Source organism: Ochotona curzoniae, unplaced genomic scaffold (assembly GCF_017591425.1).
Source record: "Ochotona curzoniae isolate NIBS_2020 unplaced genomic scaffold, NIBS_Ocur_1.0 patch371, whole genome shotgun sequence".
Taxonomy (NCBI): Eukaryota; Metazoa; Chordata; class Mammalia; order Lagomorpha; family Ochotonidae; genus Ochotona; species Ochotona curzoniae.
This window is the reverse complement of record NW_024466941.1, coordinates 412,302-439,603: the sequence shown is the minus strand read 5'-3', so window position 1 is coordinate 439,603 and position 27,302 is coordinate 412,302. Positions and strand designations below refer to the sequence as shown.

General features: G+C 39.4%; 2 protein-coding genes across 3 annotated transcripts in view; both read right to left on the bottom strand.

Annotated features, from left to right (window-relative positions):
- The window catches only part of LOC121167455 (dynein heavy chain 14, axonemal-like), a 404,109-nt gene that overhangs the window by 331,284 nt on the left and 45,523 nt on the right, over positions 1–27,302 (bottom strand). The gene's annotated exons all lie outside the window — the stretch shown is intronic.
- LOC121167457 (dynein heavy chain 14, axonemal-like) lies at positions 1,509–27,302 on the bottom strand. 2 transcript variants are annotated; one of them, XM_040996878.1, is made up of 3 exons: positions 27,081–27,302; positions 4,831–5,175; positions 1,509–1,910 (listed from the first exon to the last, which is right to left on the bottom strand). In XM_040996878.1, exons 1-3 carry the CDS (start codon positions 27,141–27,143, stop codon positions 1,524–1,526), a joined length of 795 nt encoding a protein of 264 aa, XP_040852812.1. In that variant the 5' UTR covers positions 27,144–27,302; the 3' UTR covers positions 1,509–1,523. The 2 variants fall into 2 exon arrangements, with proteins under 2 accessions (XP_040852812.1, XP_040852814.1); XM_040996880.1 differs by lacking the exon at positions 27,081–27,302 and adding an exon at positions 8,724–8,807.

Genomic DNA, 27,302 nt, shown 5'->3' with positions numbered 1-27,302 from the left:
GCTGGATACGTATATGCATACATACACACACAAATGTTTTATATTTTGAACTTTTAAATTTGGTTAACTGAGAACATTAAGCATAAAAAAAGATCGCATCAGGCCTGGTGGCATGGTCTGTGGCTAAAGTCCTCACCTTGAACATGCAGGGATCCCATATGGACGCCGGTTCTAATCCCGGCCGCTCCACTTCCCATCCAGCTCCCTGCTTGTGGCCTGAGAAAAGCAGTCGAGGATGACCCAACGCTTTGGGACCCTGCACCCATTTGGGAGACCAGGAAGAAGTTCCTGTCTCCTGGCTTCAAATTGGCATAGCACTGGCTGTTGTGCTCACTTGGGGAGTGAATCATCGGATGGAAGATCTTCCTCTCTGTCTCTCATCCTCTCTGTATATCTGACTTGCCAATAAATAACTAAATCTTAAAAAAAATCACATCTACTACTACCATTTTTAAAAAGAAAATATTTGTAACACTGAAATATAGGAAATGTAGATGACCTGTTCTCTGGCACTGGCAAACCATGGAATGAGGAAGCTCAAAATTTACAAGCTTTGTAACTTATAAGCTCACAACAAACCACGGAATGATGAAGCTTAAAAATTTTGAATGTTTATCCTTATAACTTACTTTTTGCTCAATTTAGAAAAAGGGTGGAAATACATAGACAAAACTGGGGACTCATGAGAATTAAAACCCATACACGCATAAGTTGTAATGATAAGACTTCCTTTATAAAGCTCTACTGATTAGCAACGTATTTATGAAGACCTTTTAGAATCAGATGTCACAAGAGTAACGGGGCTTTTGCCATTTGAGTCTTTGACAAAGAGCAAAATTTCATCCAGGAAACTACAAATAAGGGAAAATATTGTCTACTTGTTATTTTGAAACTTGTCCTGGGAAGCCAGGGCAGGACAAGCTGGAAGGTGTGGATGCAGGGTCAGGCTGAAACAGAAGATTCTGATGGCCTGAAGCTTCTCTAAACTTTGTGTGACACTACTGTATAATTTAGAAGAAACACACAAATTTTTTTTTTTTTTTCTGGAGAAGACAATTAACCTGTGGGAGCCCAGGATGTCCTCTTGGCCAGCCTGTGCCCTTACACTCTCACCATGGCTGCACTTACGCAGCACCAAGATTTCAAACTGGATGATTAGCAATGTGGAAAGATCTCTCCAAATGCCTTTTTGGCTTTCTCCCACTCCTGAAAGATCACCTTAAGTAGACACAGCCAGGATCTGGGTAGGCAATGGTGGATGATTATTATCAGAATACGTAAGCAAGGCCTTGGGACGCAGCATCAAGGTTAGTGGACTGTAATTCTACTCAGCTTTTAACAAAAGATTTTAAAATAGTCTTTTTTTTTTTTTTAAGATTCTTTGGTAAAATTTTGATCTTTTTCTTGGTTCACCAAATAGTTTCTGTCTGTACAGTTTCTAGCTATATCTGTCTGCCTCTGCCTGCAGGTGAATGTAGCATGGCCAGCCATGGGCCTCTATGAGCAGTCCTGGGGCAGAAAATTTAACAAACACACTCACCTTTTTCCAGTGAAAGGATTGTGTGCATGCACTTGAAGACATTTTTCTGTATTGATTCTACATCAATAGCATGAAGAAAACAATTCTTCCATCCCCGAAAGAGGGTACCCCATTCCTCTCGTGTTTCCCATAGCAACTTCCTCAGACTTAAGTCACTCTGGATGTCAGAGATTCCTGTGAACACAATCTGTGTAATTTCCTCCATCGTGAGAGAATGCATTGAGAAGTGGCAGTCGTCGAAGCGGTCCTGATAGCCGGAACATGATCTCACTCTGTGAGCTAAGCTTGCAGCCTCCTCAGACAGGGTCTGAATCATCTCCTTAGCAGTTGCCATTTGAGTCCCAACACACAACAGAACAGGGGTTCTTATCTGAAACAAAAAAAGTAAAAAACCGCACTGTCCATAACTTAATGTTCTACTGACAGAGCCCTGTGGCTGTGTAACCTAAGTGTTGTTAGCAACTTGGAACTGTCATCACCATGTGCTCCAAAGTCCTAGCACGATGTTAGTTCCTAACACTTGTTAAACCGTGGGCTCTTCTGGGCAGTCCGTTGACATCTATGATTGTTTTTGTTGACTATATTCATTCATAGGTAAAGAGAACGCTACATCCTAGTCAATGAAAACACTTGTAGAGAGGTAATTTTATTTCCCATTCAAGCTCACAAATCACCAAAATTGTGTCTGTGAACCCCAAGGTGGGAATACTTGGTTTAGATCAGCCAAGAGTTCATGAAAAGCACAGATCCAAACGCATGGCATCCATGACACTAAGAACAAAATTTTAATGGGAAAAAAATGCACTAAAAGGACTCACTTTTGTTTTTAAATTACTAACATCAACCCGTAGACCAGTGACATATGCTTCCAAATTGTCTCTGAATTTAACCATGGTAGCATCTTTGTTTGTTTCATGTAACTTCACTGAAGTTTTCAGTTGACTGAACTTGGCCAGGAGGACTTGATACATTGCAATTAGCTGTTCTGAAATATGGATCTGGATATTCTGCACAACAGAATACAGTTGAGAAATTGCCACATGCTCAGTTTGCAACTGACATATTTTTGAAGAAATTGTGTCCAAAAAATCAAAATGTTCCACAAATTCTTCTATTTCAATGGGATTACATTCCAGCTGTCACAAAGATGATTCTACGACCTGCAATCATTAACATGTCAATTATAATCATGTAATGACTTTTTACTCATTTAGAAGACCATTTAATTTTAATGATATAAATGTAATTTCAGAAAAGGCATCACACAGATATGATTTAATTACTAGGACATCAACATGATCAAATCCTGCTGTTCCAGAATGTGTCTGAATGTGTATCACATATAAAATAAATGCTACTAAGACATGAAAGTAAAATTCTAATTATTTTAAGGAAATAAATGTAATGAAAATAGCAAGAGTATAACTGGTGTTTGAATAGCAATGAGTGTCGGGTCTTGAACATTTATGTACTAGAATTTTTAAATTTTTATAATTTATGCAAAGTGGACAAATTTCATATATATCACAATACATATATTTTTAAATGATTTTTTTATTGGAAAGAAAGATTCACAGATTAAAAAAAAGAAAGATTTTCCATCTGCTGGTTCACTCTCCAAGTGGCCACAATGGCTACAGCTGAGCTGATCTGAAGCTAGGAGCTTTTTCCAGGTGCAGGGTCCCAAGGCTTTGGGCCATCTTCTGCTGCTTTCCCAGGCCACAAGCAGGGAGCTGGATTGGCAATGTAGCAGCTGGGACACAAACCAGCACTCATATGGATCCCAGCGCTGGCTAGCAAGGATCCAGTCACGGAGCCACTGCACAATATAACATTCAGTTATACTTTCAAAGATCAATTTTCAGTCTCCAAAAATTGACTTTTTACATATGTCTTCATGTTTTCCCTTAATTATATTTTATTATAAAAATAGATCACCATGCAAAATAAAGCTTATACAGGGGGACCTGTCATGATAGCCTAGCAGCTAAAGTCCTCGCCTTGCATTTTTGGGATTCAAATGGGCGCTGACAAGGAGATTATTCGGCTATAAAAACAATGGAATTCTATCACTTGCAGCAAAATGGTTCAAACTGCCATCATGTTGACTGAAATAAACCAAACACAGAAATATTGTCTGGTCTCCCTCATATGTGGAACTCAAATAAGAAATCAGAATGTGAGTTATCTGCACCCCTATGTTTATTGCTACTCAATTCACAATAGTAAGATTTGGAGTCAATCCAGATGACCATTACCTGATGACTGGATAAAGAAAATGTACATATATACTACGGAAATACTACTTAGCCATAAAAAAAAAAAAACACTTTTGTCTTTTGCAACAAAATGGATACAACTGGAAACTATCATGCTATTATGCTTAGTGAAACAGACCAGTCCCCAAAATGCAAATATCTTGTCTTCCCAGATCTATAGTAACTAGTATACGGACTATAAAAACATTTAATATATGTGAGTGAAACTGAGATTTTGAGATTTAGTTACAGCCCTTATCTCTTGAAGCAAAGTAGTTTCTTAAACATACTATTTGTTGAATTCTTTATTTAATGAAGAATTAAACTTGTGATTATAAAATAGACTGCAACTATGCCATTCTAAAAATCATAAGAAAAACCAAGAAAAGCAGGAGAGAAGAACCACTAAACTCTAAAATCTGTATAGATTAAATACATGAAATTCGCTCATCTTCTATAAATAAAAATGTAATAAAAAAGAAAAAAATGAAAGGAGGGAGGAAGTGAATGATATAGACATAATTTTGGATGTCAAAAATTTTTAAGGGGCCCTGCACCGTGGCCTAGTGGTTAAGTCCTAGCCTTGAACACGCCGGGATTCCATATGGGTGCCGGTTCTAATCCCTGTAGCCCTGCTTCCCATTCAGCTTCCTGCTTGTGGTCTGAGAAAGCAGTCAAGGACAGCCCAAAACCTTGGGACCCTGTACCCGTGTGGGAGACCAGGAAGAAGCTCCTGGCTCCTGGCTTTGAACTGGCTCAGCTCCAGCCATTGTAGCCGCTTAGGGAGTAAATCATCAGATGGAAGAGCTTCTTCTCTGTCTCTCCTCCTCTCTATCTGCCTTTCCAATAAAAATAAATAAATCTTCAAACACATTTTTTCCAAAGATGTGAGTTTTGATCAAGGACAGGAGCATGTTAGCACATCAGAATTTGTCAGAGAATACTAATCATATATACGTTACAAGTACTTTTTAAAGTTACCAATTCTTATCTGGCAGATTCTTACACAATAGGAATTTTCCAAATACTCACTGTCAGTAGATTTGCATTTTTTCTTTCGATGACTGATTCCAACAGGGTGTGAACCACCTGTACGGAGTTGTCAACACAGGGTAAACACTGTGACTGATATTCCAGAGTTGTAACTTTGAAAATACCAATGCGCTTTTCAATGACCATATCCACCATATGCCCGTGATAGTTTCGGAGTTTATTGAGTAGAATTTTAAACTCTTTTGGAGTTAATTCTCCCACGGATGGCAGTCTCACACTAATGATCTTGGCTTTCCCGATCATGATGTTGTACTTGATGAACGTGGAGCTGTAGTCATTGACGAGGCCCATGCAATCACCAATGATGGTCAGGAGATTCACAATCTGCAAGTGGACATGCAGAAAGCTTGTCAGCATGTTCATCTCCAGAGTGAAGAAAGTGAGATGTGGGATCCATTTTGTTTGGAGCCTTAATTAACTGTTTAGATATGCTAGAAACAGCAGTTTAGGAAGCACAGGTAACTTTCTAATAATCGGATTTCGTGTAAAGTTTCACTCGGCTATTGGACTTTAAAATTGAAGAGACCAATCTGTTGTTCCCTTGCTCACCACACATTTTAGAGTAAGGCGTGTAGCCTTAGGAAAGGCTGTAATAGATTCCTGTAGGACATACAGCCTCATCCAATTCCAAAGGCAAAGCCAGTTTAGATAGGGTGGAATTCTGACCTAAAACACAGCCGATGAGAGTCTTTTGTAAATTTGAACAAAGACATCTAGATAGATGTCCCTGTGCAGCTTTGGGGGCTGGCAGATCAACTTATGTTATGGGAGCCAGAAAAGAAAGCTCATTTTCATATTGGAAGCTGGAGGAAACAGAAGTGAGCAGAAGTAAGTTTATGGGGAAGGCAATGGAGAAGAACATTGGGAATGAGTTTCACTCGTAATTGGAAGCAAGTCAGTAAATATAGAGAGCCGGGCATCTTGGCATAGAGGAGTGATTGTGGCTAAAACACATAATTCAGAAGTCAATATTTGCATATTTCTCAAAGTCACACTTCAGAATTATCCATGACATCTAGGATTATTGAAGACAAAGGCTTTTTTGTTTAGGTTAAGCTCTATTGTTATGATGCATGAAATTTAATACTGGAGCCAGGTTTGGATTGAATATTACACAAATGAAAGAACCACAGATAGGTAGTGGGGTGATGGTGAAGGAGGGAGGTCTAATTTACATGGAAAACAAAAATATATCCGTGAACACATATTCATATTTGGAATTTTCTATTAAAGGGAACACAAAGTTGGAACACAGTGTCTGCTGTCAGTTCATAGGCTGGCTGGACATCTGATGTTCGTAGGCAAAAAGAAAACAAACAGCTGGGTGAGACAAATGCTTCGGTTTTTTCCTCTTTCTCCTATAAACACAAGTGGGGAGGGCAGTGGGGCCTGCTCTTGCTGCATCGATGCCCAGGGAAGGAGTTGGTCATTTGATGTCTAGGTAAAAAATTTTTAGACACAAAACGAAAGCACAATCTATTAAAGAAAAATCTAAAGAATTATACTTTTAGCAAAATGAACAAGAATTTAAACACAGGGCTTGACCTGGGAGAAAATGTCTTCAAGTCACATGTAAGCTAACAGACTCAGCTCAGGGCACATATAAAGACCTTTCACAACCCAACTTAAGAGTAAACAAACACTCCCAATTTGATAAAAGAAGATACACAGATGGTAGATTAGCATGACAAAGAGTAAAAAAACATTAATTATTAATGGAGCACAGATTGTCACAAGGAGATATCACAAAGCATCTATTGTCAGAATTTTTTCATTAAGCCATTCTAATATCAAGTACTGATAAGAATATGGATGGACCAGAACTCATATTTGCTGTTAGGAATGCAAAAATCATACATTTACTTTGGAAACCAAATATGGCATTTTTATCAAGTGAAACATATATCTACTTATGATCTGGCAATCCTACACCTAAATATTGGCACACAAAAACCCCAAAATGTGTTCATGCAAAAACCTGTATGTGAATTTTTTTAGAAATCTTTTTTTAAAGATGTACTTATTTTTATTGCAAAGGCAGACATACAGAGAAAAAGGAGAGACACAGGGAAAGATCTTCTGCCACTGATTCACTCCCCAAGTGACCTCAACAGCTAGAACCAAGCCAATCCAAAGCCAGGAGCTTCTTCTGAGTCTCCCATGTGGGTATAGGGTCCCAAGGCTTTGGGCCCTCCTTTACTGCTTTCCCAGGTCATAATCAGGGAGTTAGATGGGAAGCGGGGCCTCTGGGATTAAAACCAGGACCCATATGGGATCCTGGCATCACATGCAAGGATAGGACTTTAGCTACTAGGCTACTGCACTGGGTCCTGTTTTTAGAAATCTTACTCATAATTGCTCAAGACTAGAAACAACCCAGGTTTGAATGGATAAACAGTCTGTTTATGGTATGTGGTACATCTAGACAGTGAACTACAGCTCAAAGAAACAGAACATTGAATTATCCAACTGAAGGGGTGAGTGTGCCACTCCCTCCAGTGAGTTTCAGATCTGGATTCTTGTGTTAGGCTTCTACCATGGTCTCCACAGCCCTAGTTCCTGGCTCACCAGTCTCCACCTCCTGTGATCCCATGTTGTGGCTACACCATTATCTGTACAAACTTTCTCCCACTTCAGGATCAAGCAGTTCCCAGAATTGGGGAAACACCATGTGTCCTAAATGGCTAGGTTGTTGGTGGTGCTGCTATGGCTGGAAACTGCTAACCATTGGGTCTGAGGGCCACCCAGACCTATTTTGACCAGAAGCCAAAGTCTGTATTATTTTCTATGTGAGATCAGTGCAATACACTGAGCTGGAAGTGAGTTTGCTCCCAGTTTAGTGCATGTGTAGCTCACTGTTGTCCCTCCAATGTTCGCCTTTGCCACACTGTACAAAATGGCACCTGATGTGCGACTCAAGGAGTTCTGGACCTGCTAGTTATTAAATCTAGGGGATACCTGGACCTATTTTGTAGTATGCCATGCTGGCCAGAAATGAGTTTGCTCCCAGCTTAGTGCATGTATAGTCCTGTCCCAAAGCTTTTACTTCTCTACACAAAATGGTGCCCAATGCAACTCTGGTAGGGTTCTGGGCTATAAATTCCACCCTGTTCCCACACCACCTGTATGGGATTTGCTGCTCTGTCTCTGCTCCTGGTCAAATCAAACAAATCAGCAGGATGGGCAGCTTTTTGCCTGGGTTCATCTGCTAAGCTCCCAGTGAACTCCCCTCCCCACTGGCTGCTGGTGGAGTTCTGGCCACCAGTGGAGCGCTAATCACTGCCCCGACTGCCACTGGAGTATCTGGTCAGTGCAACAGCACACCGTTGTCTGCTGCTTTCCCGCATCTGTCAGTCTCCAGGTGTCCCTCTACAGAAAGCCTGTCTTCCAGCCTATTTGCTGGAATGTGCCATCTCTTCTTCCCCCTGGTTAATGATTCTCAATCTGTTTAAATGTATCCTTATTCTGGTCCATCATCTTGATCCTACCCCCATTCATTTCCCTTTCTCACTCTCCATTTCCCCCTCCTGCTATTGTTTCCTGCATTATCACAATAGTGTAGTCCCTTAGTTCAAGTTACAAATTTATCTTTCTGACATTTAAAAGTGTCATACAATTCTAAAGTGCATGATTGGGAACACTGAAGCTTAGGGCTATTTTCCTAATTCCCATCTTTCACATATTTTTTGGTTAGGTATACAGTTCACAAATGTAAACTTCTGGGTCCTAAATAGTGAATTTAGAAGAAATTTCTGATTTCCTAATATTGTGCAACATCTGCCACATCCTTGAGTAAAAGCTTCAGATACTAACATGCAAGAAAATACTACCAAAAAAGGCGATGCATTGCTTTAAATATTTAAGATACTTACTTATACGTTTTTCAATTTTGGCCAACATATCTTGAATTTTCATAGAAAACTCCAATCTGTTAGGATCCACAGAGAGATGGATAGGGGAAGCTGAAAGTCTGAGAAAAAATACACAATAAAAGCATTGCCCAGAAGAATATAATCAATATAAAATATAATTACTTGCCATTTCAAACCAATGAAATCCTACCATTTGCAAAAAAATAGATGAACCTGAAGAATCTATCAAACGAAATAAGCCAGACACACAAATATCACATCTTCTCTTATTTGAGGAAATCAATATACAGAGAATATTTGTGTGGACATCATATCATTTGGAATATAGTTAAATATCACTTCACGAAATAATACCAAATCTGACAATATGCAGAGCCTCTGCTCCCATTAATGATCAGTATCATGAATCCCCCGCTTTGTGATATTAACAATTCCATTTTCAGGAAAAATAGTATATATGAGTATAATGTCCTCATATAATGTGAATGTGGCAAACTGTTAAGTTTTAAAGCAAAAAAGCACAGGCTTATAAAAAGGAAAAAAGTTGAATACTTACTCGCCATATATGCACTTATTCGCAAACTCAGTTGTGAATTCTGTGTCTGTAAGATGTCATTGAAACAAAGAAAATAAAAAGGTGATTGACACTGATTTCAGACAAATGACAAATCAATGTATTTCAGAGATTTCCAGATGACCTAAAAATAAGTTAGCGAGCCCACTGAAAGGTAGGATGCAACCAATAGATGCCAGTTCCTTGGGGGACAAAGGAGATCTCAACTGGAGCCAGGAGTACCTTTGTAACACACACCTGCTACTGCTCATGCTGATGGAGAAAGGCTGAGACCCCTCCCAGCAAGAAGCTGTAAATATATCCCGGTGAGGGGAATGACAGTGTTGTAACTGACAGGTGCCATGAGTGATCTAAATATGCAAGCTTACTTTTAGCACCATCTAAAATGGATAAAACCCATCTTTCATGAGCTGATAATACACAAATGATGAACATTTTCCAACATATGTTTCACTGGCTAAGACATTTCATTTCATTTTCAGTAGTTTTTTGTCCTACCTGATAGAATATACTCGAGGCTGTACAAGGGCTTGTTTGTTTCCTTGGTTTTCTGGAGTTCTTCAGAGAAGTTACAGCTGTCATAGTAGTAGTCTGCATTCTCCGACTCTTTGGCATCTTCGCACAGCACGTACTTTTCAGAGTATTGGTCGGCACATTCATGAAAGCTCTCTTTGGGGTCTTCTGATGAATTACTCTCAGTACACTCTCTCAAGCGCAGATTTACTTCAAATATTGGTGCATATATTGTTTGCAAATTCAAAGTCTAATTTAACAGATAGGTTAGAATGCCAATGACAACATGTAACCAATGAATAATACACTGAGATTTGCAATGATAGATTTTAACTCTAGTCTAACAGAATAGTCCCATATTACCTCGTATCTAATGCTTGTGTGTTAAAATAAATCCAACATGACCTAACTGGTAATTTATGACAGATTCTCCCTCCTCCACCAAATTGTGTAGATTGATGTCAGAGTAGATACATATTAGCATGAGAGAGTATCAGAGACATACTTTCTTAGACCCCATCACAAGAGATTTGCGGACAGAGTCCAGGACTTGAGATCAGCTTCAAGTTCAACGGCAATCCTACACTGCACTCAGCTTTAAGAACTATGAATAAGAAACACACTTCAAGTCCATGATTACAGACGCCAGTTCTTCACTCATAGGTACATATTCTAGTACAACTATCTCCACTGAAAAACAGTTAATTTTAAATATCAGTATCTTATGCCATGTTTTTAAAATTAAGCTCTATCTGGGTATGAGTTCTTAATTAACCTTTTTTCCCTCATGTTTTATAGTATGTCATGTTTGACATGGCTTTTGCATAATTACTCCTACATGTTTCTCAGATGATCATCTGAATTACCTGTTAGAACATCCAACTCTTAGATTCAGTCGTGAAGTAGAAAGAAATTCCATTAGCATGCCACTAAGCTACTGGGGAAAGAGCATGAATGGATGCTGAAGCTAACTTCTAAGTCTTAAAGTTTTACAGGTTGTGTGTGTGTGTGTGGGTAGGGGGGATGAATCAAGCAGACACTGTGGTACAGCAGGGCTAAGCCACCACTTTGACAATTCCGGTTCGAGTTCTGCCCACTCGGCTTCAACCCAGCTCCCTATTAATGCTCCCGGGAAGCAATGAATTATGACCCAAGCACTTGATGTTTTTCTGTCCATGTGGGAGACTCAGGTGCAATTATTGACTCATGGCTTCAGCCTGGTCCATTCTTGCTGGTTTTGGACTTTTGGGGAGTAAACCAGTAAATGGAATCTCTCTCTCTCTGTTCTCTTCCTTGCACATAAACGGATGAACAAATCCATTTCAAAAACAAAAATTTACACAAAGAATAGATATTTGGCACAGAGGTTAAGCCAGGTGGGGCTTGGATGCTGACATCCCATATTATTGTGTCTGAGTTTGAGTCCTGGCTCCATTTCAAAATTCCTGTGGGGACATGCTCTGGATAGCAGCAGAGATAGCTTACATGCTTGGATCCCTGACCCCTCATGTGTGAGGCTTAGACTGAGATAAGGTGCTGGATTCTCCTGGTCCAGACCCACCTTCTGGTGACTGAACCAGCAGATGGGAGAACGATCTCCTTCTCTCTGCCATTCAAATAAGTAAATTAACACATTGGTTAAAAGAAATTCACACAGAAGGGGACAGTTCCCATCTCAGATGTTGAAAAAAAATCACAGAAATGGAACTGTACACTTCAAATGACAAAATTCTATGCTACATATTGGGTTTATCCCAATAAAAGAGAGATAATTCCTAACATACATAAAATATTACTGATCTTACTCCAGAAAATAACTTCTAGTTCTGAGAATGACTGGTCTTCAAATCTTATAGCTTCAAATCATAGCTTCCAATATTACAATATGTAAAAATTTACCTATAACCATCCTTTATATATAATTAGTTACTATTGGATGATTGTTCCTTATGTCCCAGCACTTGGTAAGCAATTTACCTTTACCTCATCCTCCTATTGACCCTGGGAGTCAGAAGCTGTTACTCGTATTGTACATACAGACACTGAAAGTCAGGGAGCCTAAATTGCCAAAGATGTATTGCGGGCATGTGGTGGAGCTACAGATCAGTAATGGGTCTATGACTCCAAAGTCCTTCATTAGCACATGAAATAGGGCTTGAAAACCTCTTGGTGATAATATATATATCTTTTGGTTGTTACGCTTTGGGGTAAAGAAGAAGCCAATAAACATTTTGGTTTTATTAAATCATATACTCCAAAAAACAGCCACATCTACTCAAAAATATATCTAATCCCTTAGTGAATCATAAGATGTATACTTTCCAATAAAATAGAAATAAATCTTTAAAAAAAAATAGCCACATCTAAATAAATCAAATTCTGTATCCTGCAAAATGGGAGTGGAGGAAGGAGGAGAGAGCACCAACTGCACAACTTAGGTCTTATCTCTCTCATTACCAACACTGCCCTTTCCATCTGGTTGCACACAAGCACCTTTGAGTCGACATACCCTACAGTAAGCCAGTTATCTATCTCATCTGGAGTTAGATACAAGAATTCCAAAGAAGCACCAATGTGAGTTTAGAACAAATACAAATAAGAGGAAACCAAAGTCAGGTACTGGAGTACAAAGTATGAGCAAGATGCCAAAGCCTTCACTGTAGGAGAAAAGAAGGAACTGGGGTAGGGTGAGTCCTACCAGCTTCACAAGAGAGTGTCAGTAAAATCTACTTGCAACAACCTGGACGATCAGAAGCAGTGCAGAACTGGAGAACATGTAAATGAGAATTTCTGTTACCAGACATCTATAACTGTTACTTAACAGATGTGGACAAAGTTGTAAGATCACACTGACAAAGTAAAAAATTAACAAGGAATTATCTAAAATATACACACAGACTTCTAAAAATCAGTAAGAAATTCAACAGTAAAAACTGTTAAAAAATCATCAACAAAGTGATTCACAGTAGTAAAATAATCAATAACAAATGTGAAATCTCATTGGAAATAGAGGGGTAATATTTATCATATCAGATTGAAGAAGTTCTTTTTTAAAAAAAAAGATTTATTTTTATAACAAAGTCATACACAGAGAGGAGGAGAGACAGAGAGAAAGATCTCCCATCCATTGATTTACTCCTGAAGTGGCTGCAATGGCAGGAGCTGAGCTATCCGAAGCTAAGAGCCAGGATCCTCTTCTGGGTCTCCCATGCGGGTGTAGGGTCCCAAGGTTTTTGGGATGTCCATGACTGCTTTCCCAGGCCACAAGCAGGGAGCTGGATGGGAGGCAGGGCTGCTGGGGTTAGAATCGGTGCCCTTATGGGATTCCGGTGTGTGCAAGGCTAGGACTTCAGCCACTAGGCTACTGCGCTGGGCCTTGGAGAAGTTGTTACTCTTTTTAAAATAATCAAATACAAATAAAGGCCTTGCATGAAACAGAGATATGGAGATACCGGTGTGAAGAAATACACCTGTAGTGAGAATGAAGCTTCCATGTTGTCTTGAATGTGGGGTGGCAGTGTTTTCAATCAAGTGCATGGAGCCCGTGAGTTACTCAGCAAGCTGATTTTTACCTCGTTCACAGAAAGTCTGTAGGAGGCTGTTTATTGCAATCTTGTCAGTAGTAGGAACGTGTTAGAGAGAACTTCAGTTGTGTACAACCAGTGGACAATACTAATAAATTTGATATTACAGAAATGCTATGTAGCAACTGGGAAAAAAATACCATCTCTATAAATACTGTCTTAGGTTGGATTTCCTGGGAACCAGACCCCAAGAAAGGTAACACATTTGATGAAGCAGTATGATTAGGGTCAACACCTGTGGAAGGGAGGGGAGGAAAGCAGGTGTGGCCAAGAGTGAGAAGTCCAAAGATGATGCAGTCCAAACAGCGAGCCTTCCTCATGCCCTGCCACTGCTCTCCCATCACCCTCACCAGTGGTCAACCAAGGGGGCCTTCTGCTCTTGAACTTGAATCTCCGAAACTTTCAGTTAAACCTTTTTTTTCTTTTAAAAAGTAGGCTGCTTCCTGGTATCTCATTGTAGTCATGAAAATATGACTAATAAAAAATACAAATCTAATACAAGAAAAACACTCAATATGATGAGCAGTAATATAAGAATACTTAAGGCTAGGTTTCAGCGTCTGAGCAATGGTCAGTATGAAACAACTTAACAGGATCTCCACGTGAACAGAATGACCTTGTCTGCTGAGAAACTGTGCGATGCCTATCCAGAACTTTGAAAAGGGTCATGATGTTGATTTAACGTTAATACAAAGGAAAGAATGGATAGAGTGCGTGTGTGTTTGACATCTTTCTGCTCCAAACTGTCTATCAAAGAACTAGTAGAAGCAACTAAAAAAATGATTCATTTAGTGTACAAGTCACGAATATAAAGACTATAAAGCATTTAAACGAACAAGTGTTCAAGAGTTTCATTAAAAATAACTATGGGGCCCGGCGCGGTGGCGCAAGTGGTTAAAGGTCCTCGCCTTGCACGCCCGGGATCCCATATGGGCGCCGGTTCTAATCCCGGCAGCCCCCCTTCCCTTCCAGCTCCCTGCCTGTGGCCGGGGAAAGCAGTCGAGGACAGCCCAAAGCTTTGGGACCCTGCACCCGCGTGGGAGACCCGGAAGAGGCTCCTGGCTTCGGATCGGCATAGTATCGGCCCGTTGCGCTCACTTGGGGAGTGAATCATCGGATGGAAGATCTTCCTCTCTGTCTCTCCTCTCTGTATATCCGCCTTTCCAATAAAAAAAAAATAATAAAAAAATAAATCTTTTAAAAAAAATAACTATGGAAGACATTAAAGAATAATTACAATCATGGGAGGATAATTGAATACCATGAAATATTAACTTCTCTCCTCTGAATATCCAATTAAATCTAGACTATTTCAATCAGATTTCGAATAAAGCTTGATTTGGCAGCTTATGTGGATGAACAAATGAGTGAGATGAGGCAAGATATTGTTAGAAGGAAAAGCGGGGGACTAAGAAAATCCAGTTGCCACAGAAAAGACTAATTCCAAAGTTACAGAATTAGTCCAATGTGGAACTGGCCCAGGGATAGGCAAAGAGCAGCATCATAGCATAGGTAAGAGAAAACATATGATTAGGATGGAGAGTGGAGCAGACGTCCAAGACCTTCAGGAAAGGATAGTGCAGTAAGCAAACTACCCAGTGGGAAATGGTCGTACGGCAATTAAGCAATGTGGCCCCTACTTTATGTGGCCCACACAAACAATTTTCCATGAAATCTGAAGACAAGGATGCAGGAAAATCTTTAAAGTCTTTGGAAATTTTATATAGAAAAAAATCTTTATGACTTCAGGATGGGGAAAATTCAAACATTAAATAAAGGACAAATTTTATTACATTGAACGCATTAATTTTTGTTACTCAACATGAAAGAGGGAATAAAGAGAACAAGCCACTCATGAGTACACAACTGAATAATTCCTATAGCTCACCATTGCATTGAGCACTGCAGCTCCACTCACAACAGTTATGACATGGAATCAACCTATCAAAGGATGATTAAAGAAAACATGGTCTGTATGCACTATGGAATAGTACTCAGCCATAAGAGAATGAAATCCTGTCTTCTTCAACAATTATGCTTAGTGAACCAAGCCAGGCTCAGAGAGACAAATACATATTTTGTATGATAAACAGCAGTTGATATGGAACACAAAAAAGTGAAGTGATCATTTTGGGAGAGAAATGTCATTTTTTGCCCATGTTTATACTCCAATGGAAATGTGATCGTGTGGTCTTTTTACTTGTTGAATATTACAATTGGTGGCAAAGAATGTCTTTGAGTATAAAGTGCATTAAAATGATGACCATAGGGCCAATATGATAGCCTAGTGGCTAGAGTCCTTGCTATGAACATTCCAGTATCCCATACGGGTAGCAGTCTTGTCCCAGTGGCCTGGCTTCCCATCCACCTCCCTGTTTGTGGCTGGGAAAGCAGTGGGGGATGGCCCAGGGCCTTGGGACCCTGCACCCATGTGGGAGACCTGGAAGAAGCCCCTGGCTCTTGGCTTCGGGTTGGCTCAGTTTGGCTATTGCAACCACTTGGGGAGTGAATCAACAGACAGAAGATCTTCCTCTCTGCCTCTCATCCTCTCTGTATATATCTGACTTCCCAATAAATAAATAAGTAAAATCTTTTAAAAATGATGTCTGTACAATATTGTTGAAGAGAAAGAAGGGAAGGAAACATGGTAGGGGAGAGAAGCAGGGGAGTGAGAACTGTGCCTGTGGAATGCATAAAACCTGTTCTTTATATAGGAATAAAAATAAATTTTATAAAAGGAATTCCTTAAAAAACACAACAGAAAAATGAGTAAAAGATATGGAAAATGAAATATGAATGCCCAGTAATGGTTGAGGAAATCCTCAACCAAGCTAGTGATAAGGCAGAAAGCATAAAAACCACAGCAGCCATCTTTGTGACATAGTAGATTACGCCACTGCCTGCAATGCCAGCGTTCCATATAGGTGCCAATAAAGTCTCTGCTGCTGCTCTACTTTCAATTCAGCTCGCTGTCAATGCGCTTTGGAAAGCAATGGAAGATGGCCCAAGTGCTCTGATCCCTGAATGCATGTGGGAGACATGGAAGAAGCACTTGGCTTCTGGCTTCAGCCTGGTTCAACCCCGGCTGAGAGGCCATTTGGGGGAGAGAAAGAGGGGATGGAAGATCTCCCTCCCTCCCTCCTTCTTTCCTTCTCTGTCTCTCAGATAAATAAATCCTTTAAAAAAGTCTGTCAGTACATTTTACCTTGTTAATGTCAGTATCTATTTCTTCTTCTGACTGCTGAACCAAAAAAGCTTGTGAAGTTGAATCAATTTCAACACAATCATTTATTATATTTCCATTGCAGATAAAGCTCTCCTTCACTGTCCTAGATTAATAAGTGGGAAGGAAAAATAATCATTTAAAAATCATGTAAGATTCCTAATATAAAAATATATTTATTTATTCTGCAAAGAACAATTCAACTAAAAAGAGGAGGGATTAGACTATTAATTTCTTTAGAAAAAGGCATAAACAATAAACGCAGGAAAAGATGTTCATTTTATTTATTTTTAATGATATCGTTTGATAGGCACAGGGATTTCCCCTCCCATCCCCACTACCCTCCCACTGTTTTCCCCCATATTATTATAATAGTATAATCCTTCAGTAACAGCCACAAGTCCATCATTCTACTATTTAAGTACATCCTGATATTGTAGGTATAGACAATGATAGAAAGTCCCGCATCCTATTTTCAACTGTTTAACTATTTCATTGGGAGTCCTCCTTTTATTTGGGAGTAGAGATGCATACTACGATGATTCTTCACTTCTTACAGTAGTTACCACTATACATTTCCTCTAGGTGAATATATATACATACATGTTTACCTATATATCTACTGATCTTGTATTTTGCATTAAGTTTGCCTTACATCACAGAACATATGACATTTGTCCTTTGGTGATTGCTTGTTTCTTTGAGCATAACGGTCTCCAGTTGTGACCATTTTGTTGCAAATGGTAGAATTTCATTTCCTTTTAATGGCTGGGTAGTATTCCGCAGAGTGGATGTACCACAGTTTCCTTATCTACTCCTCTTTTGATGGGCATCAGGGTTATTTCCATGTCTTTGCTATTGTAGACTATGCTGCCTTGAATATTATAATTGCAGGTCACTTTCTCATATGCAGATTTCAGTTCCTTTGGATATATTCCCAGGAGTGAGACAGCTGGGTCAAATGGGTCAATTTTCAGTTCTCTTAGCTCTCTCCATATTGACTTCCATAGTGACTGTACTATCATTGGAGTTGGGTACTTTTCTCTCCACATCTACACCAGCAGGTGGTATTAGCAGAGTTCTGAATGTAGGCCCATCTAACTGGAGTTAGGTGGAACCTCAATGTGGTTTCATTTGTATTTTCCTAATACCCAGAGAGCCTGAGCATTTTTTCATATGTCTATCAGTCATTTCAATTTGTTCTTTTGAAAGAAATGTCTGTTTTTTTTTTTTTGCCTGTTTCTTTACAGAGCTGTTTGTTTTTGCTATTGTTGAGGTTCTGAAGCTCTTTGTAAATCCTGCGTGTTAGTCCTCTATCATTTGGGTAGTGTGCAAAGATTTTTTCTCATTCTGTTGGTTTCAACTTTGCTTTGTTGATCATCTCCTTTGCTGTGCAGAAACTTTTTAGTTTGATGAAGTCCCATTCGCTTATTTTGGTTTTGCTTTTAGTGACTTTTCTAAGTAGTCTTTCCCAATTCCTCTATCTTGCAGAGTTCTTCTTATGTTTTCCATCAACATTTTGATGGTTTTTGGGTACAGATTTAGGTCCTTGATCCATTTAAAGCCAATTTTTTGGTATAAGGTCAGAGATGGGAGTCTTGCTCCTAAATTCTGCAGGCTGCTACCGAATTGTGCCAACAGCATTTGTTGAAGAGACCTAAATGTGGATGTTTTAATTAAAACCTGCAGGTTGAGTTACAAACGAAAGCAAATCATAATGGCATTATTGAGATAGCAATCTAAAGGAAAGTGAAAAAGTTTAGGGGTCTGATGGGATGGCTTCGGTGGCTAAATCCTTGCTTTGCATGTGCCAGGATCCCATACAGGCATCAGTTTGTGTCCCAGCTACTCCACTTCTCATCCAGTTCCCTGCTTTGTTCTGGGACAGCAGCAGAGTATGGCTCAAAGCCTTGGAATCCTGCATCTATGCGGGAGACCCAGAAAATACTCCTGGCTCTGGGTCAGCTCAGCTCTGGCTGTTGAGACCATTTGGAGGGATGAACCAGCAGGCAGAGGATTTTTTTCTGTGTCTCTCCTCTCTGTAAATCTGCATTTTGAAGAAAAATAAATAAGTCTTTAAAACAAGGTTTGAGAATTTAGGTATTAGAAGTTTCTGGCAGCAAGAGCATGGTGACACACATCAGGCAGCTTTTATTCATTGTAACAAAATCTCTGAGTAAGTCTAACTTTATGAGGACAGAGACTTATTTTGGTTCATAGTTTTGGAGGTTCATGATTCCAGGTTCAGCAGATCCCATTGGTTTACTCTCTGATGATACTGGCCTTGTTGGAAAAGTTTCAAGGTGGTACAGAGCACCACATGGCATGGAACAGGCAGCACAGGTGTCTAAGTCTCCATGGAGTCCATCACACAGCCACTGGGAGTCGGCTTAGGGCTCCACTGTAATGACCTGCTCCAATCCACTCACTTCCCCTTGGTTCTGCCTCTGAACACCATCACCGGATGGCTTCTATCTTCTTAGGACCACTGACATATGACTTGGCGTACCACACTCCTGAAATCAGGGCAGCCTTAGTTGCTTTTTGAATCTTTCTAAATCTCCACATTAAAAAAAAAAAAAACAAGCAAACAAACGCACGCAGAGGGAACAGAATTGCTCAACAGAGAGGCTTCATTGTTCCTTTCTTCAACCTCCACTTTTGAGATGGGTAGGATCCAATTTTGCAGTGACAGCAGGACCACAAGCACAGCGGAATGTGCCCCAGTGAGCCTGGCAGGTTCATCTGCAGACGTCAGAGCCAGGGCTTCTGCTGGCACAGAATTTCTGGAGTATATATAGAGACCACAGGGAGCTGAGAGTCAGTGGAAAACTCTACAGGTGCGGAATGGTCTAGGATACACAAACCAACAAATCCTGGCTGAGAGAAAACATACTCAAACAGAGGAAAACAGGGAAAAGATCTAAACTGTGCTGGGTGGGACCACTGGGGAATGCAGAGAGAGAGGTTCAGTTAGCAGGCAGGGAGGAGGAAGGGGAGCTGGGACAGATCCCCGAAGGAACTCAAATGTTGAAGGAGCACAGGGGTGTTGACAGAAGCAGAGGAGTCCCTGCTTCAAAGAGGAAAAGAACGGTTCCACACAAAGGCACATTGTTGACTATTCACAGTAGTATCAGAGGAGGGCACCCTTGAGCTGTGGATACATTTCCATAGGCCTTTCCATTGCCCAGTATAATCTGCCTCATTTTATTCTGAATTAAAAAAAAAAAAGCATGATTGGATTCCATATAATGATACATGTGGGGAGGGGGCTACAGACCAACTGAAAAAAGTTCAAAAAGATTCTCACACTTCATTAACTGGAACTCTATATGCAGGGAAAATATCCTTTGTACATGACTATGATAAAAAGAGGTTTCTAGACAATTACAAATGGAGGAAACAGTTTCTCAGAAGCCTGCATAAAGAAAAATATTGCAAGGTTTTTTTTTTCTCTCTTTTTAAGGGAAATGATTATACAATGAGAACAAGCAAGGGGAAAAACCCAAGAAATGATCATTATGTGGAGAAAAATGAATGGCTATTGATAATTTAAAGCAGTACTTCTAATGTCTTCTGCGTTAAAACACACAAACAACCAAAAGTGTATTTGAAATATACATGAATCAACACTGTGAAACAGGAGAATAAAATGAGCTGAAATGCCCTGAAGTTTAGCAGTGCCACGGAAGGGATAAAAGTGATGATAATAATTTATACCCTATAAGAATACCTGCTTTGGATTAATAACTTTTTTAGTCTTTCAATATTTTCCCTTCTGCTCTCTTGCTGAATGTCCTTGAAAGAACACTGCCTTTTTAGTAGTTTTCGTTATCTATAAGGGACCAGATAGGAAATATCTTACATTTGGTGGGCCAGATGGTGCTCCCTGTTGATAGCTGCTTAACTCAGTCTCTGTAGGGCAAAACTAGCCAGACAATATAGAAATTAAAGGTTCACTATCTGTACACTGCATAGCATAAAATCAAAGCTCTACTAAATGGAATACTGATAAACTGTAAATTCTCTTCAAACAAATCTACAGATTCAATGCAATGATCAAAATCTCAGTAAACTTTTTAAAGAAATTTTAAAGTTGGCTCAATGATTGTGTGTGTGTGTGTGTGTGTGTGTGTGTGTGTGTGTGTACAAGCAAATAAGAGTAGCAAACACAATCCTGAAAAAAAAAATGTTGAAGAACTCACATTACTTGATTTCAAGACTATGGTTATGAAGACTGTGAGGCATTGATGAAAGATGCATGGATCTGGGAGAGTAAAAGGAGGGCTGAAATAGATGCACCAATGTGGGAGAGAACAAGTCACCCAATCCATTCTTTTACTAGGAAGCCACTACTGAGAAAACCCATTCAGGAGGGCAAATGCCTTCCAATGCGATCTTCTCTTCAAGGTCCTACTTCTCAGCATTACTGGGGACTAAGTCTCCAGCCCATGAATTTTGGGGGAACTGGCAGATAAACTCTATCTCACGTCTCAGGAAAAAATAACAAACACTTCACAAACTTTTTCAGAAGCCACGGATTTTTCCAGAATACTCTCCAATGCATTCTAGAGAGCCAGCATTACCTCAAACTAAAAACTGGACAGTCATTTTCAAAACTACAGGTCAGTGTTCCTTATGGTGCAAAAAATTCTCAACAAAATACCCACAAACTGGATCCACCAGCACATGGAAAGGATGATACACTGCAATCAAGTGACACTCATTTTAAATTAGTTAGTTTTGGAAAAATGCATGTCATATATCAAAGCAATAAGGTAAAAACCAGAGGGCCCTTTCAACAGATACCAAAAACAAACAAAAATAAATAAATAAATAAACCAAGCATTTGACAGGATCCTTTACCATCTGATAACATTCCACTACAGAAGGAAATTTTCTCAATATGAATCATCAGTAAAAAAATAAAACAAAGGGCCCGGCGCTGTGGCTCAGTGGTTAAGGTCCTTGCGTTGCACGCCCGGGATCCCATATGGCCGCTGGTTCTATCCCAGCAACCCCGCTTCCCTTCCAGCTCCCTGCCTGTGGCCTGGAAAGCAGTCGAGGACGGCCCAAAGATTTGGGACCCTGCACCCACATGGGAGACCCGGAAGAGGCTCCTGGCTTCGGATCGGCATAGCATTGGCCGTGGTGCTCACTTGGGGAGTGAATCATCAGACGGAAGATCTTCCTCTCTGACTCTCCTCTCTGTATATCCGCCTTTCCAATAAAAAACTAATAAAAATAAATCTTAAAACAAAACAAAACAAAACAAAAAACACTGTAATATTTAGGTATGAGTCCCTATATGGTCAACAAATGCTCAGCGAGGGTGTCAAGACAATTCAATAGAGAAAGAGATAGTGCTTTTCAACAAGTAGTACTGGAAAAGAGAATGTTCATGTAAAGCAATGACTTTGGATTCCTGTCTCATACCAAATGTAAGAATTAATTCAACATGCATCAAAGACTTAAATGCAAATGTAACAAAGTTACAAAATCATGAAATAAAATATGCACAAATCTTCATGACTTTAGACTAGGCAATCATTTCTTAGGAACACCTAAGGTTCAAAGAAAAATAAATAGGATTTCCTAACATTTTTAACCTTTGTGTTTCAGAGAATAGTAACAAGGACATGGACAAAAATGACCCACAGATTCTAACATGTACAAAGAACAGTTGCAACTCAACAATAAAAAGACACAACTCAAAAAATAGACATCTCTACCCAAAAAGATACACAAATGGTCAATATGTTAAAAATGCTCATCATCATTAGTCACCACGGATATTCAAATCAATAGTGAAGAGGTCAGCGGCACATATACAGTGAGTTAAGCCAGTGCCTGGGACAGCTGCCGAGCGCCTGGGTTTGAGTTCTGTCTCCACTTCCTGTAGATTCCTGTGTAATGCACAGCATCTGAGACCCCCCCAGATGACAGCCCAGGTACTCCTTGCCTCCCAAGTTGGAAATCCAGGTGTTCCAGGCCCCTGGCTTTAGTCCAACCCAACCTGGTTGTTGCAGGCATTTGAGGGGTGGATGGAAGCACGGATGCTCATGTTCTTTCACTTTTCTCCTTCCCTCATCTCATTTTTAAAATAAATAAGTAAATGTTTTATGAACAGTTTACAAAGAGGTCAGTGGAAACAGATTCAGTAATATCAATGATCAGAAATTAATAACATGTTTATGTTCAAACATTTTCACATAAGCATTATTGCTCACTCCAATTTAAGGCGAAAAAAGAAAAGCTGAAGTCTAAAGAGTTTGTCTAACTTCTGTCAGGATGACAGTTAAGCTAAGCCATACAACTAGTCATAGACAATATGGTATACAGGTGTTAGGATCCAGGTGTTAGGCTCCAGACCTGCATATTCCTTCCATAACACACACAAAGAAGTATGAAGAGGTGTTAAGAAACAAGCTATAAATCACCCAAATTTTCGATAACGTGATGAATTTATTTTAAGAGCTCTACTGTTAAAACCTTTCCTAAATTCCCAAATACATAAATGTACACAACCCGTTTGACAGAAAAAAAGGTACCATCAGTAGTTATGCTTTTGTAACTTAAATGTTCTTACTCAAACCAGTAATGAGGCCTTTAATAAATAATACTGAGTTTTGTGGATTCAGTCAAAAGTAGAGAAACAGAATAGAATAATGTGAGCTTTAAAATGTTACAAATCGATGCTTCATTTTCCATTTACTGAATCTTGCATTTTACTAAGATGTTATTGCTAACTTTCGATATTTGGGATGTAATGAAGTATTCTACTATTACATTTAACAGACTAGGTTTCACAAATTATAGTAAGTAGATCCGGTTGGGGAAAATAAGAAGAATGCTTCATTTTAAATCACATTTTAACAGAAAAATAAAAATATTTCTTAAATCCTTTCGTGGCTGGCCAAAGAGTAAATAAATATTTCTAGGAAATAATCAAAATTCTGGTTGAACCTGTGGCTCCTCCCAGACTCATTCTCACTTCTCTAAAGAATTAGCTCTGGGGCCGGAGGATAACAGTACATGGGAGTCCCAGATGTAGCAAAGAAATATACAGTAAAACACAGAAAAATATCTGTTGCTTATTTGAAATTCTGATTTCACGGAGTACTCTTTATTTTGCAGGGCAGCCACTCATATGCTCAACTTCAAGGAAAATATTGGGAAATATTCTTTTTTTTTTAAAGAGAGACATAGAGGAAGATCTTCCGTCCGATGATTCACTCCCCAAGTGAGCACAACGGCTGATACTATGCCAGTGCGAAGCCAGGAGCCTCTTCCGGGTCTCCCACGCGGGTGCAGGGTCCCAAAGCTTTGGGCCTTCCTTGACTGCTTTCCCGGGGCACAGGCAGGGAGCTGGAAGGGAAGCGGGGCTGCCGGGATTAGAACTGGCGGCCATATGGGATCCCGGGCGTGCAAGGCGAGGACCTTAACCACTTGCGCCACTGCGCCGGGCCCGGGTTTTATGGACACTATTGAATATCAGTAAATAATAAGTTCAGCTGATTGCAAAAATGAGTACACAAACTGTTACCAGCAGAATTTTCTAATTCTAGCTTAAATGATTGAATATCTCTTCCATACGTGGCATTAAAGTTGTGATTAGAAAGAACCTTCTAAGTCAAAGAAGTAGGATTTACCTGATGAGATTATTATTCTTTTCTTCCTTTGAGAATGGCATGCTAGCAGACCCATCAAAGAGTTCCCAGAGAAGTGTGACTGCAGTGTTCATAAGCTGACGGAGGAGTTCCTGAAATATGTAGTCAACCAGCACTAGGAATTGGAAAACCGTTTCTAACAGACGTCGAAACTTAGGCAGCTTGAAATGTTCTGTATCACTTGCAGAGAGGTTGGGCTCAAAATAATCTCTAATATTCTTCTTTTCTGCAACCTACAAGTTAATAAAGCAGTTGAGAGGCAGGTGATGGTTTTATGTTAATACAGCATAATTTACCATCTTTAGTAGTTTTTATTAGCCTGACAAACATATTGGATCTAAACTTTGTCAATTTTCATTAAAACTTTACTTCATACTCACACTCTATTTAAATACCAGCAAAAACAAAGTAACGGATGTGGTCAAAAGCCTGATATTTGCTGCTTCACTTAAAAGAAGTTATGCTGTCTACTTTGAGGGATCATCTTCAAACACACTGACTAGTACCAGGGGGCACAAACTAAGTCTAATTGCAAGCTTTCCTAAAACCACTCCAGGGCTGCTTCCTTTAGGGCAGTCAAAAACAATTTGACTTCTTAAATACATCTACTCTATATAACATAGAATTAAGGAAAAACTTTAAAGTTTACAAAATCCAATGTTAGGATATTATTTTTAAATCACATAATCATATATTTTAGCATCATTTACTCATTATTGAATACGACATTTTGCCAAAACTAAAGAATACTGTAAGTACTACCAGAACCAACCCAACATATCTAAACTGTGTTGCTTAAAACAATCGAAAGGTACATAAGGATTTTTTGTTAGTCCTCTGATGTTCTAAAAATATTTTCAACTTTCAATTTTTTCTACACATTAGAAAAATGTCGATGCTTCAATAGTCATAACTGTCAGCTGGTATTCTAATTTTTTTTTTTTTTTTTACAAAAGTAACTGCTACTGGTAATGAAAAATTTAAGTTGGAGTTTGTGGAGCACAGGCTCGGTGGAAAGGTCTTAGAGGTGAGATGAGGGAAGTTGAGTTATATATGCATAACTTAAAATTTTCCAAGATCTCTCACAAACCTCATGTTCACTAGCGCCAACGAGGCCATCCCCATTCCTTACGCCTTCACTGTGGGGCAAAAGGCAGTTTTGTGCTGACTTGGCTGGAGAAGGAAGCAATGGGTAAGTTTTAAGAATATTTGCATTTGGTAACCGCCTACTTGAGGCCAGTCCCTCTGTGCAGAAACATGTAAGTATTCTTAAGAATGTACTTCCTTCCCTAACTTTCATACAGATTTGCTTATAAGCTAACCTTATGCTAACATGATTTAGTTTTTAGCTCAATGCCACAATACCTTAGTAATAATGACTGTTTCAGGGATCATTTGTTTGCATATATTCTCAGCTTTGTTTTGTCACCTTTTTTTTTTTTTTAAGATTTACTTCTTACTGGAAAGCTAGATTTACAGAGAAAAGGAGAGACAGAAAGGAAGATCTTCCATCCACTGATTTCATTCCCCAAGTAGCCGCAATGCCCAGAGCTAAGCCAATCTGAAGGTAAGAGCCAGGAGTTTCTTCCAGTTCTCCCATGCTGGTGCAGGGTCCCAAGGCTTTGGGCTGTCCTCAGACTGCTTTCCCAGGCCACAAGCATGGAGCTAGATGTGAAGCGGGGCTTCCAGGACAGGAACTGGCACCCACATGAGATCCTTGTGGATGCAAGTCAAACTTTAGCCACTAGGCTACTGTGCCTAGCCCCTTGTCACCTTTTTTAATTCTACATTCTCCCATGAAGTGAATAAAGTTGGTAGATGTCATTATCCATATTAACAAGAGCTCTAAAATGTTCTTATACATAATTGATTTTAATAGAAATTTCTTATTTATGATCATACAGCAACAGTGCTAAACAGGTAGAGTGAACATTTCAGTGGCCCGGGTAGTATGTTATAACTCATTTATTTATGCCATCCTTGGCAAACTGTCCCAGAATCTGTAACTGGCTGGGCTTTGGGAAGTTGGAGGACTATGGGAGGCTTTTAGATTCTACTTCAAAGAGCTACACTCCATCTTGTCAACGCTCTAAGTGTCAAATGTCATTGTTGTCCAGAGAATAATTTCAGTTCAAAGAAACACTCAGCATTCACATGTTAAGTCCATTCAGTCCTCCAGAAAGCTCAAATAGCCACCTGGATAGCAGGTGCATGATTCGCTGATATTTTATCAGTCCCTTAAACTGTATTTGCTGAATTATGCATTCATGCATCGTTACCTCTTTGTGGGGAGACTGTGTGAAGCAGTACATAGCAAGGGGGTGGGGATGTTCTGAGGACATGGTGCATCGTATTATTGAGCCTTCACTCTTAGGAAACTCTCAGAAGGTTGACTTCATCTAGGTGTGCTCCTGAGCTATGGGCTTTTGTCTTAGGAACACCTGAATTTACTCAGACATCTCATTTTCCTTTACATGCAAATTCAGATTTTAAAGACCTTGAAGTTGTACATATAAAATATATGCATACAAGCACTTACACACTCATTTATATGCACACTCATTATATGGTTTGGGGTGTGTGTGTTTAATTTCACACTACATACCTTGGAAAGTTCTTACTTTCCAAGTTGATGCAAACACATAAACTTATGGTACCAGTTGGTTGGTTAATTAACCACCTTTTCCTGTGTATTCCCACTTCAGATACTTTTCCCAGTAACCCAATTTGGCATAATCAGTTCAATCAATACATAGCGTTTGATAAGCAGAGAGAATAGAATTAAGGAATTACCTTTAAGACTGTATTTTTTAACTCCAAAATTGCTTTATCTCTGACGTCCTCAAATTTTTTCATTGCTTGGCTAGCTTGTTGCAACTGTTCTTCACAAAATTCATCTAGAGAATATGTTCGAGACTGATCCAACTAATAACAATAAGTATTGAGTATTAGAAAGTAAAAAATTACTTGTAAAAAGATAATTAGCCATTTTTCATATCTATATATATCTTCTTA